General features: G+C 42.1%; 1 protein-coding gene across 2 annotated transcripts in view; it reads left to right on the top strand.

Annotated features, from left to right (window-relative positions):
- The first annotated feature begins 780 nt into the window (after window positions 1-780).
- ESR1 (estrogen receptor 1) overlaps window positions 781-20,777 on the top strand; it is a 259,834-nt gene continuing 239,837 nt past the window's right edge. Inside the window, exons 1-2 of one of the 2 annotated variants that reach the window (XM_036872012.1) lie at window positions 781-859; window positions 2,879-3,400. In XM_036872012.1, coding sequence (XP_036727907.1) covers window positions 2,949-3,400 — 452 coding nt within the window. In that variant the 5' untranslated portion in view covers window positions 781-859; window positions 2,879-2,948. Of the gene's footprint in view, window positions 860-2,489; window positions 2,696-2,878; window positions 3,401-20,777 lie in introns of those variants that run through there. The other variant, XM_036872013.1, reaches the window with a different exon arrangement.

Genomic DNA, 20,777 nt, shown 5'->3' with positions numbered 1-20,777 from the left:
CTCTATAACCAGAATGCCTAAAATCAGTTCAACAAAGGTACCCACCTTTGTCTTATCTTCCTACTCTGGGCTTTTAATAATATATCTTTTCATGTTTACAGAAAGCAGTCAACTGAGCTATTCATGGAAAGGTTTGTGGGTTTGGTTAACGAGGTGGAGGAATATTATGTTTCAGTTGGAAACACATCCCTAGAATGCCAAAACATTTATTCCAAAGTCTGGTTTCCTGGTGCAATCAGAGGCAAGGCAACAGTGTGTCTGTTCAGAGACTGGGGGCTGGGGCCAGCAAGGCATCGGATCCAAGTGTATCCCAGAAGGCTTTTATTGTTAAATTATATTCTTCAGGAAAAACCGCCCGTGTCACATTTTGTAAACTTGATATCTACGCTCTTTTGACTGGCATCCTATTTTAGTGTAAGCCTATGATTTACAGCAAGCCTGTTTTCCCTCTTGCCTAGGATGGCAGCAGAAAACATGGGGCACTTCCTAGGCTCGAAGTGTAAGGAGCAAACAGGGCTGGAGTTTTGCTTCTCCCCAATGATGCTGGCTTGAGTGTGCCACCTTGCTCCCCATGAGCAGACAGCAAGCTTCTCCTCACTCCCCACGGCCATTCATCCAGCTCTGTGCAGGAGCCCAGCTGCTGTGCCTGCCGGGAGGGGCTGCCAAGTGCCCTGCCTACTGGCTGCTTCCCGATTCCCTGCCGTTCCACATACAAACACATCCCCACACGCTCTGCCTTGCTCACACACGGAGCCACAGGCACATGTGAGCGCATTCCTTCCTTCATTCTCACTGTCTCAGCCCTTGACTTCTACAAGCCCATGGAACATTTCTGGAAAGACGCTCTTGATCCAGCAGGGTAGGATTGTTTTGATTTCTCTTTGTAGCTTTAGCATTTTGAGAAAGCAACTTACCTTTCTGGCCAGTGTCTGTACCCTAGCAGGGAGATGAGGATTTGCTGTTTGCCATGGGTTTATGTGTGCATCTCCTTCTGCTTTCAGGACTTGTAAGGTTCTTTGTGTAATTTACATATAATTCGGCAGGTTCAGATTTTTAAGAGCCCTCTGAAGTGCTTTTGCATGGGTTTAAAAAAGACATTTGAAAATTGAAAGTGTGATTTACCGAAACGAAGTCATCTGTAAAAAAATTGCTCTGGAAAGTAATGGTTGCTGGCCATAAAGAGAAATATCTGTGATTCACCTAATGTGTTTTTAACCCTTTCTTTGCTTACAATCTATAGTTACTCTTGCTGAGCTCAATTCTGGCTGCATAGTAAATCAGCTGCATCTGCATATTACCCCCAAATGGTCTGTCTGTTCTTGTAAGAATTAGGTAAAATGTGTGCTTATTAGTATAAAGATATCCCAAAATATTACTATCAGTAACAGCATCCTTGTCATTTATAGATGACACAAACATTTTGTCCGGTATTCTGTCAGGTGTTTGGTATAGCAGTTAAAGCAAAGTATCTGATGGTCATACCAGAGTTCATTAGGCTGGGGCAAAGGAAGTTTATTAAAAAGTATAAACTGTCCAAGATTATAGGTGCACAATATATTTACCATATCTTTTTAATATATACTTATATATACACATTATATACTATATAGTATATATTATTATATATTATGTTATATATATATATATAAAATGTACTTGAGCATGTTTAGTTTTTAATTCAGTACAAAACTTTTTTCTATTTCTCTTTCAATCTGGATATTTGATTCTGCATATCCTAGTCCAAGTGAACCAAGAAGGTCCAATCATAGGATGAAAGAACAGAAATGTATCATTGCCTTTTAAAATTTGTTGGTTAGACCGACAGTGTAACATCACTGCCAAAGATTTGGTTAATGACCTGAGGTTATTTTTTTTATGGTAAGGTCACGTTTCATATTCAGTTTTCTGAAGTTTTGGTTGCATAATCAGTGGAAGGCATGAAGACCCATGTCCGCCTAACGGAAGGTTTTTGTAAATCGTCATTCACATTAGAATTCCTACTGGGAGCAAGTACAGTACTGTGGTCCAGTACAAACAGACGAGTCGGGCTGGGAGAATCTCAGAAGGTCGTGGCTGGAGGGGACCACTTCGGGAGAATTTTTTAGATGAGGAAAACTGAGGTCGGGCAGCACCCTCCTGCTGCAAAGCGCGGCTCTTCCTATACGTACACCTTGAATCTCCACCCCCTTCCCCCCAGATGCCTCCCATCAGTTCCGGCAGCTGCTAAATATAGCCGTCTGCATAGGCAACCGCATACCCCACTCTATCTGCCGTATCTCGGTTACAGAGTGGTCCTCCCCAGGGTCATTCTGTGTACACACTACAGATTTCCAGCCAACGAGGAGCGTGAATCAAACAGTAAGGGAGACAAACAGAGATAGATTGGAGCCTGGCACGGGGCACATAAGGTAGCACGTTAGAGAAAGCCGGCCCCTGGATTAGTCTTCCGAGTTTGTTCTAAACCCCGTCTTCTCTGGGCCACCTTTAGGAGATCCCTCGGCTCCCCCGCCCTCCTGCAGTGAAATTCAGCCTCTATCCAGCAGCGACAAGTAAAGTAAAGTTCAGGGAAGCTGCTCTTTGGGATCGCTCCAAAACGAGCTGCGCCTGGAGTGATGTTTAAGCCAACGTCAGGGCAAGGCAACAGCCCCTGGCCGGCTTCCAGCACCTCTGTAATGCATACGAGCTCGGGAGACCGGTACTTAAAGTTGGAGACCCGAGCCCGGGAGTTGGCGGAGCGCGCTCGCGCCGGGCTGCACTTGCTCGCGTCCGGCCGGCCCGCTCCATCGGACGGGCCGGCTCCCGGGGCAGGGCCGGAGCTCGCGTCGCGGCGGGACATGCGCTGCGCCGCCTCTAACCGCGGGCTGTGCTCTTCTTCCAGGTGGCCGGTCGGCTGCTGAGCCCTCTGCCGCGGGGGGAGACGGTTTGCGCCTTGCCCGCGGCCACTGACCATGACCATGACCCTGCACACCAAAGCGTCTGGCATGGCCCTGCTGCACCAGATCCAAGCCAACGAGCTGGAGCCCCTGAACCGCCCGCAGCTCAAGATCCCCCTGGAGCGGCCCCTGAGCGAGGTGTACGTGGACAGCAGCAAGCCCGCCGTGTACAACTACCCCGAGGGCGCCGCGTACGACTTCAACGCCGCGGCCGCCGCCTCCGCGCCCGTCTACGGCCAGTCGGGCCTCGCCTACGGCCCCGGGTCCGAGGCGGCCGCGTTCGGCGCCAACGGCCTGGGGGGTTTCCCGCCGCTCAACAGCGTGTCTCCGAGCCCGCTGGTGCTCCTGCACCCGCCGCCGCAGCTCTCGCCCTTCCTGCATCCCCACGGCCAACAGGTGCCCTATTACCTGGAGAACGAGCCGAGCGGCTATGCGGTGCGCGAGGCCGGCCCTCCCGCCTTCTACAGGTACCCGCGCCGCCCGCCGCGCCACGTCGGGGTGGCCGCCGCGCGCCCGGCGGCGGGAGGGAGCGGGGGGCGAGGGGCCGCGCCGCCGGGAGCTCGCGGGGCCCGCAGGCCGCGGGGCCGGGCGCCCGGCAACCCGGCCGCCGCCGGAACCGCGGACGCGCGACCCGAGGGCTAGCGCGCGGCCGGCCCAGGGTCACGGGGGGGATCTCGCGTTCGAGAGTCAAGTTCTCTGGCCTGGCGGCTTAAAAAAAAAAAAAAAAACAGCAACATTCTGTTCTCCACGCCCCCCCCTCCCCCAGTGTCTGCGTGAGACGCAGATCCGAAACCCCGTGTGCTTCCTAACTAAACAAATATTGGAAAACTGTGCAAAGCAGAGGTTATTAGTGTGTGTGTGTGGGGGGAACACCCCAGAGCAAATAAACACAAGGTGCTCTGAGTCCCTAGAAAATGTCCCGCTTTGGTATTTAAGGCTGAAGGTGTCTGGGGCTAGCGGAGCTCAGAATTTTATTTATTTATATTATTAGTAGTATTTTACAATTTTGTTTTAATGTGCTTGCAAAATTTCCTTTCTCCTAGAATTTCGGGGTGGAAATATGCACGCTATGATGATGGTGATGATAGTGATGGTGAAGGTGATTCCCTTGGGAAGCGATTCTTAGCACCGCTTTCCTCGCCCTCCCCGTCCCACCTTGGAGGGCTGTAGGATCGAATTGCGCTCCTCAGAGGGGCAATAGAGTTCAATGGGTCTTAAGGAGTTTCTGATTTCTGAGTTACCCGGCTGAGTCCGTGTCAGAGCAGACAGAAGACTTCTGACAGCCAGAGATTTATAAGTGTCCTGTGGGTTTAACACATGCCACATCGAAGCACGAGTGTTTTGAAATACTTTCCTGACAGCTAAGTTTCATTTCTGGCCTACCGGGGAGGAGAATGCCCCAGGACTGGGGAGCAGCGGTTCAGCCCGGTTCTGTGCTTTGCCTTCAAGGGCGAAGAAGCAGTTGGTAGTTTGGGACACTTTTGTGACTTAAGAGGCAAATGTTTTGTGTCCTTATTTATTTTTCCTAGTAGAGATTATACTTTCCTTCTCCCCTCTTCCTCCCATTTTCCTTTTGACAGCGTCTCCCTTCTCTTCGTGATGGACTTGAGGAAGCCTTAGGCAGGAGGTCCGGGTGAATACCTGTGCCCTAGGTGCTGCTGGGAGGCCCCAGGGCACCCACGTGGCTGGCTGGGTGCTGAGTTAGGCACTGCCTGACTGTACACTGGTGCCTGGACTCGCCTTCCACTTTCACCCAGATCCTTCTGTATAGCAAGCTGTGGACCGATTTTCCGTTCAGTGTTCTATATCCAGAGATATTTGTAGCAGAAGAAATAGGAGGAGGGTGCAGGGTGGCCCCAGAGGATTGTGAAGGCAGACTCTTGGGGTATCTGAATATACTCCACATCCTTCAGCCCCTCAAAGGACTTTAGAACATCCCACAGCCAAGCAGGTCCAGCCTGAGTTATTCCTCAGAAGACAAACAATGAACAAAACTTTAAAAAGTTGGCATCTATCACGTTAATTTAACTTGTTTTAATTCAGGGTTAAAATGGAAAACAAAAAAGAATTTATTCTGCCCACTTTTTTAAAAAAAAAGTGTTAGAACAGAGTATAACGATTAAGTCTAACTCACACCTTTTAAACTCCTTGTTGTGAAGGAAGGCACTGGTATGATGTGAATTCCATAACCTTACGGTAGACTCCAGAAACTATTTTCTTTTCCATTTAATTTTCAGTTCTTTTATTGCAAATTAATGCCACTGAATTTCAATGGGCACTAATGAGGCTGCTTCTCAGTGGATTATTTACTGCCTTGCTAATAATTACAAAGTGAGCATGGTCAAATAAAGAGGGGAATCACATTTTATTCAAAATTGTTCATCATCCCAGTGGCAAATAATATCGCTATAATATGCCCCATCTTAAACTTTTTGCATTAGATGATATTCAGATACTTTTAGAATAATAAAAAAATATGTGAGACTTTAAAAAAATGAGGTAAAGAACTCATACACATGGGATTCTGTGTGGAAATTCAGTTTTAGAATAATTTTTTTTTCCTTTGTCATTTATTTACCATAACATCCTTTCTTTTTTGTTTGAATTCTGCCTTTATTACCCAGGGAGGAAAAGAAGGCTCTATGAAATAGAGTTATTTCAAATAGACAGATGTTACTTAATATTCTTCCCCCTCTCAGTTTTGCTGTTTGACTCTGGGTAAAAAGAACTGATTAGATTCTTTTAGGAACCTCTAATTTTCTTCAGTAGTTATCAAAAGTTTTGGGGGCCAAAAGCAATGTTTTCAAACTGCTTGTCATGACCCAGAGGATCACGAAATTAGTTTAGTGAGTCTAGAACATTTTTTTTAAAGGAATAAAATAGAAAAGAATATAATAGAAAATAGCCGAGTGGGTAATATCTAATAAGGGAAAGTTTTGTTTCCTGAAAATTTGTTTTAATTATACATGCTTGTTTGTGCTGGCTGTGATTAAAAATGTATTTCTTACATGGTTTGAGGTAAAGAAGTTTGAAAGCTACTGACCTAAAATGTTATGGTCAGTAGAAAAGAAAAAGTTTAGTTAAGTGGCTGGTTGTTTTACGGACACAAACCAAAAAGCAGTTTTGATTGTCTTTATTTTATTTTTCTCTTACAAATTAGCTGGTGACTTTGGGTCAGTTAGATTAAGCTTTATTACTTCTGGTTCTTAACTTTTCCATTTATAAAATGTTACTGTGTGGATTGTCCACCTGAATGTCCCACAGGGATGTTCAGAGAATTTATGCGAAATTCACATCATTTAGCGTTAAGATGCTATGGGTATTTTCTTCTTTTGGCCACAATATGTAGCCTTCTTTATGTATGAAGAAATGTAACAGATAAAACTGCCCTGGGCATATAGTAATGGGAGAAAGATTGTCACATGTCCCAACAAATTGTTATTCAAAGGGAATAAATTTGTAAATAGACAAGCTGTGACTCTGCAAAATATGTCTTACCTAATATGTCATGATGAAGGCAAGTGGGAGTTATCTTATCCTGGGTTCCTTAGCAAGTTCAAATATCTTAGGGAGTTTGGATAAAACTGAAGATGAAAATTAATTATATCCACTATGTTTTAAAAAATTCAAATGAGGTATTTAATACTCTGTGCTGATTTCAGTTTTATTACTCAATATTCTTAAAGGCTAAATATTGCCCACTTCTCCAAAAAACTTGACCAATATACAAACCTTTTGCATCAAAGCCAAAGCCCTAGTGATTTGTCTACTGTCTACTGTCTGTATGCATATTTTTAGTGCCTAGTTTGTGCACTGGTGAACACTTAGAACTATTTCTCAACTTTGAGCAAGGCTCACTTCTAGGGAGAGATTTGAATGGTTAATTTTCAAGTTTTCAGTAATTCTTTCTTTGTAGTTAGGTGATATCTCAGCACCCTTTTTTCCTGTTCTCACTTTTTTCAGTCATTTAAATTGTTACTGTTTACCTGACTCTGTGTTAGTCTAAGAATAGTTCAAGGAGCCACATATTGCCTCGGGAATGAGTATATTTTAGGTTGAAACGGAATCACATCTTCAAACCCCATTTCATTTTCACCTACTCTATGTGGCTTGTACGTGTTTGGTAGAAAGCCCCTGAAAGGTAATTGCCACTTATTCTAACCTTCTTTCTCACACTCTGTTAATTTGGATCTCTGGATTACTTTTGTGAATATATTTACGATGTGACATTCATAATTTGGGAAGATTCAGGTTCAGCATTTTGGTTTCTTATTATTTTAAGGATGTAAAAGACAGGGGTAAGAAATTGACAATGACAAGAATAGATATCAGGAAAAACTATAAAAGATGTCAAACTTTCCGATCATGATAAGACATTAGTACTTTTGTCAAGTGAGCTGGTATATGTGAAAGCAGTGCATAAGCTATACAAGCAATCGCTATTTTATTATTTTATTCACATATTAATATTTGTTCTGGTGCTTTTGTAAGCTAAAAAAAAAACTACAGGGAAGAACTGATTTAAGTGGTCAGGAGTTTCACTACAAGTATAGATTGATGATAATATGAACTCATTCTCTGTGGAAGCCAAATTTAAATAAAATCTTTATTACTATCTGCAACATTTGTTTGCAGTCTGGGTTATCATAAAGAACATCTATCTTATAGATACGTTTTTTAAAAAAGTCAAAACCCCGATTATGTGATAATAGTTTTCTGTAAGGAAATTTATGAATTTTAATTCTATTTTTTCTAAAATGCATATTCAGCACAAAAATAATAAATCTAACTCCTCCCAGTGACTTCAGTATTATTTTTAATGTAACTTTAGAAGAACCCAGTAGAGAGGGCTAAGTGTGTTCCCTTCTTCTCTAGGACACATTGACTTGATAGAGGCAAATTACTCATTTGGTTTAATTCCAAGTCTCAGTTTGCTTATCGAAGAAAGGAAAACAGAGTGGCCACAACTGTTTAGAAACCAAATTCATACTCCAGAAAAAGATGCTATATAAATCCCCAGAATACAGCTGCTTGAACACAAACCAGCCAAAGTGAAAGTGTAAAGGATTTCATGAAAGGAGGCAGTCCATCAAAATCATTCAGCAGTTTTATTTTATATTTTAAACTCTGCTGATGAATTGACAGATAACATGATTTTAAAAAACAGTGTGTCTGAGCTGTCCCCTGCTCCATCCCAGAACATACCCTCACAGCGTCCTCTGAAATCTGAGGACTTAAGTGGGCTGGAGGTGAAGGGAAGCACCTTTATGATGTTCTTGAGCTCATGAGAGAAGAAACCATGAATGCTGAGTTCTGCACCTTAGAGGATATTAGTAGGAATTATGGGGGAACATTTTGCATTAATCAACAACACTTTTAATTATATGTACATGTTTAAACCCTATTAAAAATATGAAGGCTAGAAAGGCAACTGTTTTGCTCCCAAATGACAAAATTTTATATGGTCTAACAAAGCGATAATTGAATAAGAAGGAGTAGGGCTGACTCTTGGAAGTATTATGGTGGTGTGACGGGGGAATCCGCGATGATGGTGGCGGTGGCGGCAGAGAGAAGGAAGAGGAGGAGGGCGACGGTGATGACAGTTATGATGCCAGCAGCAAGGAGATGTCGAAGGCAGCTGGGGTAGTATCTCTGGATGCCTATTATGTAGCCTGGAGATAGCTATCCAAACAGAAGTGAAAAATTTCTAATGTACTTTGCTCATTTTTGTGGAGTTATAATTTACATATATAGTCAAAATTTTCAATAATAATACTATCAATAACATGAATACCATAAATCTGTTAAGTACCTCCCATTGCTGTACAGAAATTAAAAAAGAAAAATCCAAACACACCTGGATTTTTTTCTTTGTTTCTCCTCTGAACTTTTTAGAGGAACACATTGAGTTCTTAGTTTGTTCCCATAACATCTTCTCCTTTAATCAAGTGTGTCACCTTTCATGAGATAGTAGGCGACTTTGTCTTGTCATTTTCTGCTTTCTGAAGCTCTGGTAAATTAGGCTTGGGAAAATTATAGTAGATCAATGAAAGTTAATAAAGTTAATGAAGAAACGTTCAGGACTGGATATTTCCCAGTGAGCCCTCGATAAACTCAGCTAGGATCCTTCTTTTTGAGGGTTCCCCCAAAGTTGTCACCTTCAAGATGGGCCAGTGACCTCTGAGGTTTCATGTTCAGATTCTCACCTTCAGCTTGGAAGCTACAGAGCTGTCTGGCCCGAAGGCTCTCCCTCCGTGGCTGTGGTCCCATTTCCAGCCTGCATCCCTCACCCTCATTCCCCCTGTTCCCAAACAGTGGCGAGTGCAGGGACCCAGCAGCCTTCATGTGTGCATGCCAGGCACTACTTCCTGGGCAGTTTTCTTGGCAACTCGATTCACGATTCACTTCTCTCACATAAAGACTTGGAATTTCTTTTAAGACCCTGAAAGTAAAAGAGAATTCTCTTTTAGTTTCCTGCAACTAAATAGTGTTAGAAATAGTAATTTTTGCATTGGCATCCTTTCTCTTTCCTCCGCTGATCTTTGTTTTGATAGTCCGTTCTCCTGTTTTCTTGTTTCTTTGCTTTATTTTCTACTGTTCTTCCTTTTAAACTCTTCTTGGCTTCTTTTTGGCTATCCAGCTTTCTTTTTTCTTTTCTGTTTTAGTCACTCCATCTGTGTAGTCCCACAGTTTTCCTCCCATCTTTTCTGGTTTATTTCTTTATTGACCTCTGTTGTCTGTTATTTTAATAAAATTTGGAACAGGGCTCATCAGAGTTCCTCCCTAGCCTGGGAAGGCCAGTGGTGTAAGAATATGCCTTAATAACCCATTCACTACATTAAAAGTGACATTAACTACAGTAAAAGTTTCAAAAACGATTTTTTCTTGTCTTTAAGGATAGACGCTTAACAAAGATTCAGGAAGAAAATTTCACTTAGTAAAATTGCTTTCATAGCTCATTCATTCATTCATTCATCTGGCTACGTTGTTCCAAAGTGTGTAGCTCATCAAAGGCATAGATATCAATAAAATGTGCGTTTGTATTCCTAGCAGTTCACATATCAGTGTTAGCACGGAGCAACCAGGAGCCTTACTGCATGAGTGGGTGAAATCCTAGGGCCACAGGCTTCTGCATGTCGGTTTGGTATGGAGGTGACAAAAAGTGCAGCCTTTGCTGTGGTCTCCCAGTGGCCTACTTTTCAGGAATCCATATCCACGTGAACGTACACCATGCATTTAAAACCGACTGTAATTTCCCACTTTGTCAACAAAAACATTCCTCTTTGAACAGTCGTAGGTACATCCATGATTCATTTTACTTACTTCATGAAGGTATTTTAAGTGTTTTCTTTTTTGAAGATTTTTTTTTTTGATGTGGACCATTTTAACAATCTTTATTGAATTTGTTACACAGTATTGCTTCCGTTATATGTTTTGGTTTTTTGGTCACGAGGCATGTGGGATCTTAGCTCCCCGACCAGGGATTGAACCTGCAGCCCCTGCATTGGAAGGCGAAGTCTTCTGGACCGCCAGGGAAGTCCCTAGTTTTGTTTTTGTTGTTGTTGTTGGTAAAACTTTCACTATACAACATTGTCAGAAACATAATTGATTGTAAGGGTGCTTTATGCTAACTTTGACTTCTGCTTTTTTTGGGGGGGGAGGGGGGAAGACATATTTCTGCTGGATTATTTCAAGCACTTCAGAGGGAGAGAGAATGCATTCTAATTTGAGTACAGGATATAATTTAGTTACAATGGGAAGGTATTTTCTTTAGTTACCTGACAAAACTTGAGAGGCCTCCAGAAGCCTCTTGAATTTCTAATAGGAGGAATCCCTGAGCACTGGTCCAAGCAGAAAGCCTATCTCACGTCACTGTATTTCTCTCAGCCCTTGGCAAAGTGCATGGCACAACAAGTCCCTAGAAGCATAGTAGGCAGGAAGCACCAGTTACCCTGATTCCCTCTGGTCTCTTGCAGGGAGAAAGGCCAGTCAGGAAGAGATGTTTAGATGGGATTGGAAGAATGTGGGGAGTTTGCGAATACCCCTTTCTCAGGAATGAAAATGCAAAGGACTCCACTGGGCATTTCAAGTTCAGTGATTCCCATTATTCACAGACTGCACTTTTATGAATTTGCCTACTCACTGACATTTTTGTAAGCTTCCAATCAGTACTCATCGCACTTTCTCAGTCATTCACAGTAGCACGGCTGAGCACAAAGTAGTGAAAAATTTGAGTCATCCAACATGCGCGTTCCTAGCTGAGGTCAAATAAGGTGAGCTCTGCCTGCTTGTTTTAGCTCTCCGATTGTAAACAAGTGTCCTGTTTGGGGTCCATTTAGTGCCACTTTGTTTGTGTGTTTTTTGCATTTTTGTCCTTTTCATTAGTGATTTTGCTGTTTAAAAAGCATAGTGCTGAAGTGCTGTCTAGTGTTCCTAAGTACAAGAATGCTGTGATGTGCCTTATGGAGAAAATACATGTCAGATAAACTTCATTCAGCATGAGTTATAGTGCTGTTGGCCATGATTTTAATGTCAACAAGTCAACAACATATGTTAAATAAGATATCTTTAGAGAGAAACACACACACACACACACACACACACACATACATGAAACAAGGCTATATATTGCTTGGTTGATAAAAATGTTACAACCAGAGGCTCTCAAGAACCTAACCCTGTATTTCCCCCAGGAGTGATGGTTTAGTATTCACTAATTCAGTGTTTGTGGCTTCTACTGGGTACCTCATAGAACTTAACTTGCAAGTAATAAGAATTGATTGTATATAATAAAGTGATGAAAGCACAGGTTTGGGAGACCAGCAGCTTGTTTCTTGACCCTTGCCCAGTTGTAATCTCTGGCTCAATGTGCCTCAGTTTACTCAATTGTAAAATGCCAATCAAAATAGGACCTACGTCTTTTGGTTGTTGGGAGGATTAAACGAGTTCAGAGACGTCAAGGGCTGAAAACACACCCAGCACGTCGCCAGCCACAATTTTTTATTACTTCTTTAGAAGGGAATTGGCAACTCTACGCTGAAGAAGGTGAATATGAGAGCTCTTTAAGAGTCTGGAATGTTTGTAACTTCCCTATATTTGTTTATTTTGCCTTCAAGGGATCGACTTTAATACCCTATTGTGATTAGAAGTTAAACTTTTCCAACCTAAAGGAAGCAGGAAGCTAGTATTTTTAGAAATGCTTAGTGTATGCCAGATACTGTGCGAGCAAAACAAAACAAAGCAACTGTAATAAACTCCAAATAAATAAAAAAATAAATAAATCAATAAAAAAGAGGGAAAGGCATTAAGTATTCTGGACTGAAGCAACTCTGGAGAGGGAAGTAGTGAAATTGACGGAAGCAGTCTACGGAGAAGCCATGACGTACAAGGGCAAGGAGGGAATTTCTCTGTGATTCGGAAAGAAGGAAACAGAGAGGGAAGAGGAATGGAAGCCAGCATTTATAGAGCATCTACAAAAGTGGATTTTCAACCTGGCTGCACGTTAGAATCAAGGATGATTTCAGAGTCACCCAGATGATTAAAAAACTACTGAGACCTGGGCCATATCTCGGCAGTTTGGATAACTGCCCTGGGGGTGAAGCGTGAATAAGCAATTAAGAGAACAAAACAAAACAAAAAAACTCCACGGGCTTTTCTCCTGGGCAGTCCACTGTTTCGCAGTCTCCCAGCACTTCTGTAAGTGTTATCACATTTAAGCTTCCTATGCCTGTCTGTCACGGTGGCCCCAGGGTTTTGCTGTGTTCTGACCCCGAGGAAGACTATTCAGACCCAGGGCTGCCTATTTTCCAAGTCTCCATTTCACTGAGCCTCTTGGGTTTACAGAAGCAGAGGGAGGAAGGAGAGCTGAGGAGAAAAATGACAGTAGCGTTAATTTCTACTCCTCATCTTTCCAAAATAACGTATAAAGTAGGCGGTTGCGTTGGATATTGACTAGATACAAAGAAGGCAAATGGAAGAGTATGAGGTTGCAGACTTTTGCCACAGGATATGAAGATGAAATTAGGAAACGACCGAAAACATGAATGCAAATACAGTTGACCCTTGAGCAACACAGGTTTGAGCTGCTTGGATCCACGCACAGGCGGATCGGTTTCAACAGAAGTACTATAGTGCTACACGATATGCTGTTGGCTGAATCCACAGATGCAGAACTGGGGATACAGGAGGAACCACGGATATGGAGGCGGGCTATAAGATATACCAGGAATATTTTTAATTAAAGTACAGTTGATTTACAGCATTATGGTCATTTCAGGTGTATATACTCGGATTTTTGATTGGGCTGAGGGTTGGTGCCCATAATCCCCGTGTTCGTTCAAGAGTCAACTGTACACACCTGTGCCAATTCGCGGGCATGATTTGGGTTTTGGGTAAAGGTTTAGATAATTGGAGGTCATTGAAATCCTTGAACCTTCCCCCCCAACAGGGTTCTCTTCTCTTTAGTTCTTCCGATCGTTGCCACACACCAGACTCTAGCATTGTTGATACAGCCTCTAAGTATCAGTACAATTGTTTGATTGAAACGAGCAGGGGCTCCTCTGATGTCCACACGGTGTTCTAGGCCCTACACCATGAGGCGCTATCAACCCACGGGCCCAGGGCTGTCTGGTTCTTTGTGTTTTGTGTCTGATGCTCAGCAGTTGTGATTGATGAAACCAAAGTTGCTTTTCCATAACGAGCCCAACCCTCGTCTAAGGAGTCTGTGTTTAACGTTAGAAAATGGCTAGCAAAGGTGTTAAGTGGCTGGTAGGCACATTCACAAGTTTTAGCGTTTCTATGTTGAACAACTGTAGTTCACAGAGATGCGGTACCAGGCATCTTCTTGCAGGTCTCAAAAACATAGAAAGAAGCTCCTCCTCAAATGCCTTTCGTGTCCTTCTCTCCTTTCTCTGCACACAGCCAATTGTCTATTATTGCTGTAATAGTTCCTTACTGATTTTGAGCTTTCAAACTCTAATTTTCCAGTTTACCTGAGCTTACTACCCAAAGTAGACATTTGATTGGGTCCTTCCTCTGTTTCAAAGCCTTCAGTGGCTTTTCACCATCACAGAACAGATGCATATTCTATAGTGCCATGTTCAAAGCCCTTGTAATTTGATTCCAACTCATCATCTCCTGTCACTCTTGTTCAAAAGCAAATTTAAACGGGCACATTCCCACTTCCATTCTTCAGTCATCTCCATCTCTCACATAATATACCTTTCTTTCTTCTTGTCCCATCTCTGTTAGGCTGAGTCTACCCAAAAGTCAAAGTTCAGTTCAAATGCCACCTCCACCAGATGGGTTATCCACCTGGCATTCTTTCAGTGTTCATTGTGCACATAGAGCACCTTTTTGGGTACCTCTATTATGGAAATCACCATAGAATGCCTTTCATTATGGTTGTGAATAGATTTGTCTCCCCCATCTATTTAATTGTTACCAATTATTAATAACAGTAATGTTCATTCATATATTAACTCATTATTAATGAAATGATTGTTTCATTAATTTTATAGATAATTTAGAGTAATTGTATACAGTTTATTAATTAATGTGTATATTCACTCAGTAAGCTTTATCAAATGTCAATCATATACTGACTTCTGTGGTAGCTACAGAGATTGGACACCTTATCTGTCATTAAGTTTCTCATAGTTAAGTGAGGGAGCTGACAAGTGTATAGACAATTGAAAACCAGTGGAATAAGAATGGTGATAGAGGAGGGACCCACTAGAGGCACTGAGGAGGGGCACTTAACCAGACAGAGGGCTCCCATCTACTGAGGAACAGATCCAGAAAGGTTTGATGGAGGTAGGATTTAGGCAGTCAAAGAAGGGTGGGTGAGGCTGTGAAGAGATGCTGAGTCTGATTTCCTGGTCATCCCTAGAGTTCCAGCCCAGTTCCTTGGACAGAATGAATGCCTAATAATTTATAGAGCCAAATTGTTGAATTAACCAAAAAGAGTAAATTGTTACAAATAGGAGAAATAACTTTAATAATAGCAGTGACTAGTATTTTTTGACCATAGTGCAGTAGGCACCTCGCTGAAAGCCTTAAGTGGATGATCTTGTTGAATCCTTACACCAACCACAAGAGGCTGATACTGTTATTATTCCCATTTTATGGGCAAAGAAACTAAGAGAGGGCAAGTGACTTGCCCAAGCTCACACAGCCAGTAATGGAGAAATAGGGAATCTAAATCTAGAAGGTGAACTCTGAAGCTCAAGTTTTAACCTACTATATCATGCACAAAAATTGACAGGATGTCTTCTGTTACTGATTGATTTACTTGGCAGTTGGTTTAATTCCTTGTAATATCTTTATATTTAGTTGTGACAATACTTTAATCTTAGACTACATCCCAAGACTGCGTCTTTTAGTTTTATGGGAAATGACTATTTTTATGATGCTTGCTAAAATCATGTTTAAACATTTTTCCATTTAGTAGGGGAACATTTTCCCTTCTGATATCAGGAGGAGCCATTAAATAAGATCCTACAAAGACTTCCCGATAGCAAACTTATGCATTTCTCTGCATGTGAAACCCACCCAAGAATTTAAAATCTGGACAGAATTATAGTATTCATTTGGTCCAAACCTCTCTTTACACAAATAAAATCATAAAATCAGAGTATTTTAAATCTAGGCGGGACCTTAGGCCTGATGGATTCCCACCTCTTTATTTTCTAATTGAAGCAATTGAAGTCTTGAGAGGGGAAGTGACTTCCCCAAAGTTCCCCAGCTGGTGCGGGCAGAGCCAGAGGTAGAACCTATGTCAGTCTCCAGCCCACCACTTCCTACTTAACAGGTGGAGGTGTGACCAGCCTCTGTTCACTGAGGATGTCGGGGCTGTGCCCTACTTGCTGTAGTTCTAGCATGTAGAGTAGAAGCTCAAGCAACGTGGAATGAAGGAACTCCTGATGCTGATCACTACAAAACTACAGTGATGGCTAAAGTGAATGCACCAGCCATGCCTGTCTAGACAGGCCATGAGTTCAACTGTTGTTTGGCCCCGTGAGAATTTTTAACCTTGGTTTGACACTTCAGTTTTAAGAATCGGGGAGACTTATTTCCTATACTTAACATTTAGATCATTTCCTCTCAGTTCTAATAACTATACAGTCAGCCCTCTGTATCCAAGGGTTCTGACTCCGAGGAGTCAATCAACCGCCCACGGAAAATACTGGGGGGAAAATTTCCAGAAAGTTCCCAAAAACATAACTTGAATTTGCTGTGCAAGGCAACTATTTACTAGCATTTGCATCGTATTCACAACTGTTTACGTTGTATTAGGTATTACAAATAATCTAGAGATGATTTAATGTATGTGGGAGGATGTGCATAGCTTATATGCAAATACTATGCCATTTCATATAAGGGACTTGAGCGTCCATGGATTTTAGGATTCTAGGCGGGATGGGGGGGGGGGGGGTCCTGAAATCAATCCCCTTCGGATACCAAGGGACGACTCTATCTTGTTACTTTGTGTTTGAAGATTTCCTTTCTTGTTTTTCTTTTTTTTCCTCCTGGGCTTAAAGGTTAGGAATTACCTTACTGGATTTCTCTAGAGACTTATACTGATTCCTTTTAGATTTCTAAAGCAGTTGGATGCTATTTTTATTCCATAATTACCAATGTGAAAATGGAACTTGCATTATTTCATAATAGATATTTCACCTTAGTATTGGCAAAATTAAAAAATAATTCAGTCTGTGCTTGATCCAGCCGCCTTGTTACAATAGCATTTTTTTATAACAAGGTCCCATGTTGAAAATCATGTGTCTTCTTTTGGGCTAATCACTAAACCCAGTGTTGGCTATATACTGTTTACTATTAAATTTTTCCCCTTGTAGTTTAATACTGTTCCAGGAAATGAAATGTAAGTTTAATAAGAATGGCAATTGATGGAACCGTATGTCCCAGGTATAATTAATGTTCCTGATAAATGTGTTAAAGAAGGGCATGGCTGATGGGTTATAACTGTACTAAACCAAGATGATTTGAAACCACTTATTCTGTAGAAATTTATATTTATAGGCTAGGATTTATAATTAAACAAAACTATACTATTTTTTTTGACTTTCATTTTTTTAATGAGTTAAAGAACTGTTAGAATTGTCAAGTAAAATATATGAAAAGAATGTGTTAATATTCTTACAGTTAGTAATACTGTAAAGAGAGCATGGAGGGATTAAATACACTTTTATTAACATTTGATGACTTTTTTTTCATAGAAAGGATGATTTTTATATGTGGAGAGGAACAACAGTTTGAAGTGGCAGAAGTTACTATAGATTTCTTGAGGTTGCCCTTCCCATTTCTTTTCTCTTTTGTGAAAAATTGTAGACCAAAACGTATTTTCTTCTGGTTGTGAAAATGGTATCGGTAGCCTCTCAGCAAAATGACTTTCACTAAGAAGTTGAAGACAAAACTTCCGTAGTGATATTTTGAGAGCTTTTGTCCTGCATTCTGCATTCTGGTGGTTCCTTGTAGCCCAGGGATGCTATTGATATATACAGAAAGGATGATTAGGTCAATGGTGACTTTTTCTAAGTCAATATTTCTCCTTGGAATATGATCATTTTAATATTCTCAAGGTATAGGCTAAAACTTTCTAATTGGATCTACAGGAAGGAGAGCAGCAGCTGGCGGATGGAAAGTGAGAATGATCAATTAATTCAGGGCCACGTGCCTCATGGTGTGGTGCTAGATCGTACTTAGCATTGAGTGAGCTTCTCTTTGGTGATCTAAGCCATGTGAGTCGGAAGGTACATTAGTATTTTAAACTCCTATATAATTTTAGTAAATGAGTGAACATTAATTTGATGTGATATCCCATTGGCCCAATAGTTAATGCCTAATTTTGTCCAAAGCAGACTTCTGTCTCTTGACAAGAAAAGCATGGTTAAGCCGGTGGTGTAACCTTTCCCACTGTCCTGGACTCAACTCTGTCATTTCTGCCAGGCTCATGCATCTCTGTTGCCTTCTCTTAAAAGCATCATATTTAGGATTGCCCAGTAAAATATAGGATGCTCAGGTAAATTTGAATTTCAGATAAATAACAAAAAACTCTTTTAGTATAACTATGTCCCACATGATATTATACTAAAAGGTTCTTTGTTGTTGATCTGAACTTGAACTTAACTGGGTATCTTGCATTTTTATTGGGTAAATCTGGTAGCCCCAACCATGTTGCCTGACTGTTAACTGAGCTTCATTTTTGAAGGCTGAAGGTTATGTTTTATGGTTCTCTCTTCCAGCTGGAACACAGGTGTCCACGTGCCTTTTCCTACCAGGAAAGGAGGCACACCAACGTGGAATCTGTACACTTAAACTTTTGTCATCGTTATTGATTATAATTAAGGACATAGGTTTAGAGTAAATACAGAATGACATAGCTCTTCATTCTGTTACCTGAAAAGATAGACAAAGTACAAGGGAAAATATTACAACGTAATATTACAATATTATAATTCTACGTGCGGAGAAAATCAAAGAGTAAGGACCTAGTAAAAAGACACCTGTCATCAGAACTCCTAGTTAGATAATTTTGTGAGTGAGTAATATACTGAGTGAAATTCTCTTGGTTGTTTGGGGGGGAATTCTCTTATTTTTGCAGCATCCTGATTGATTTCAGAAAATAGTTTAGAAAAATGATTCTCTGAAATGCTTTCTAGAGCGTGAAAGATTTAGAAGAAAATGTACAGCTCCTATGTAGATAGAGCATTGAACAGATCTGCACTCCCCCTCATCCATTTCTTCAGTTTTTAGCACGTTGGGGTGGCTGACTCCATACAGGAGAACTTGACCTTGGCTATGGTGGCTTGGGAGACGGCGTGCTACGTGAGGGGCCTCAATGCATGGCTGCAAACGGGCTTTCAGGGATGGCGTGTGGCATGGGGGACCTCCAATACATGGATACTAGGGGGTTTGTAAAGAAGTCAAGGCTAAGGGGTGAAAAAAGGAGCTGCCTGGGAGTCAGTGGGATAAGTAATTGCTCCAACAGTCTTCTGAGTATAGGTCAGATAACTGTACGTGTGTAATTTTCTAGAGGGAAATTCTCTGAAGTCTTTTTGGTGAAACCATGGGGAACAAAGTGTGAGTGAGAATTCCCAAGTCTTTGGAAACATTTCCTTTTACTCAGTCCTAACTCAAGGACATTGAAGAACTCCCAGAGTCACATGCCAAGGCATAGCTGGGGTTGGGGGGAGGGTTGGTGGGAGGAAGAGTTAGAACTCGTTTCTCAGCTGCTTGGGAAACTTGTTGCTTGAGCTGGTGGCAACTGAGACCACTGGCTAACAGCTGAGTGATTTTGCCCCAAATGGATGTGAGCCAGGTTTGAACAGAGCACTGGGCATGGGAGGGTAGTAAATGGAAGTTTGGTTGGTTTGATTGTTTTCTGCTTCATAGCATGCTTATACCTTGCAGAACTACAGCAGAAGAATCAGTATTTTATATAAGAGTATTTCAGCACTAAATAGAACAAGTCATAAATACCACTTATAAGGGTAATAACAATGTATAATATTGACTTCCCTGTGACCAAGGCCAAGTCTTGTAAGAAGACTGAGCAAGTGAAGTAGTGACTGGGAATCTGAGCCCTTTTCCCCAGAGATTTCAGATTGCTTCTGACTGCACTGTCTAGACAGAGCCATCAGAGGGTACTGTCTAGAAACCGGAGGAATCTCAAGAGGCTGCTGTCCAGAAATGAGAGGCAAGTCTGCAAATGCAAAGGCTAGAACATGCCAGCCTGTGCTGGGAGGCCTGAGACACTGATGTTTCCAAAGAGTAGCAGAGCAGCTGTTTTCTTTTTTCCTTCATTTCACAGTATTTGTTAATTCAGTTTTCAAGATCAGATCACTTTAAAAATCACCTGAAAATTCTTCTCTAATAAATAACATTCCTCTAATTTACAACTGTTTTTCCAGGATACAAATGAATCAAGTCTTTTAAAAACAAATTCTGTCTAATCCTGGGCAGATTTTTAGAACAGATCCATTCTGGAGAGTCGCTATGACCTCAGAAGCCCAGCCCTGACCTTCTTCTCAGCCAGGCGTCTGGGGGTGTCAGTAGTCTGAACTCCGTGTGGCGGCCATCATGGTGGTGAGGCTACAGCACAGGCCTTTGGTGACCTGTCTGTATTCCTCGGGTTTGGTCTTCAAGAGTGTCAGGATGTTCTGGAGGGTGTGGGGTGGCTGCATGCCCAGGGGTGGCCATCATGTGATCAGGTAGTCGGTGTGGGTGGCCAACTGCTTGGTCGGGTGCAGGGCTGGCTCAGGGATCTGGAGGATTGATCTCCTGGCTGCTTGAGACTCAGGCTCTAGAAGACTTTGCTGCGTTAACTTTGCTGACTTCCTGGGTACCACACTGGACCGTTGGTCCAAGGAGTATTTGAAATCACTGTTTGCCAGTCTGGTTTAGAGTCACCAGTGCAGCCTGTCTGACATGCTCTTACTTCACCCTGTTGATGTTGTTGGACCCCCACCTAGGTTCACTGGATGGCTGACCCAGTTTGCCCTTTCATTCATTCATTCATTCCACAACTGATATTTACTGGCCATCTACTCTATGCCGGGCAGTATGCTAGACACTGGGGACAGACCAGTATGCAAATCAGACCAATCAAGAAAGGTTCCATTAGGAAGGCGACACTTAAACAAAGATGTGAAATAGGGAAGGGCATGAGAATATCTCAGTGAAGAGTATTTCAGGCCGAGGTCACAGCAGTGAAAAGGCCCTGGGACAGGAGTGTGCCCTGTGTGTATGAGACAGGGAGGCTGGGATGACAGAGTGGAGCACCAAGTTGGAGGTGAGGACGGAGAGGAGTGTAGGCGTCAGAGT

The sequence above is a fragment of the Balaenoptera musculus genome, chromosome 12, assembly GCF_009873245.2.
Source record: "Balaenoptera musculus isolate JJ_BM4_2016_0621 chromosome 12, mBalMus1.pri.v3, whole genome shotgun sequence".
Lineage (NCBI taxonomy): Eukaryota > Metazoa > Chordata > Mammalia > Artiodactyla > Balaenopteridae > Balaenoptera > Balaenoptera musculus.
Note: the sequence above shows the minus strand (reverse complement) of the source record. Positions and strands in the feature narration are given on the sequence as shown.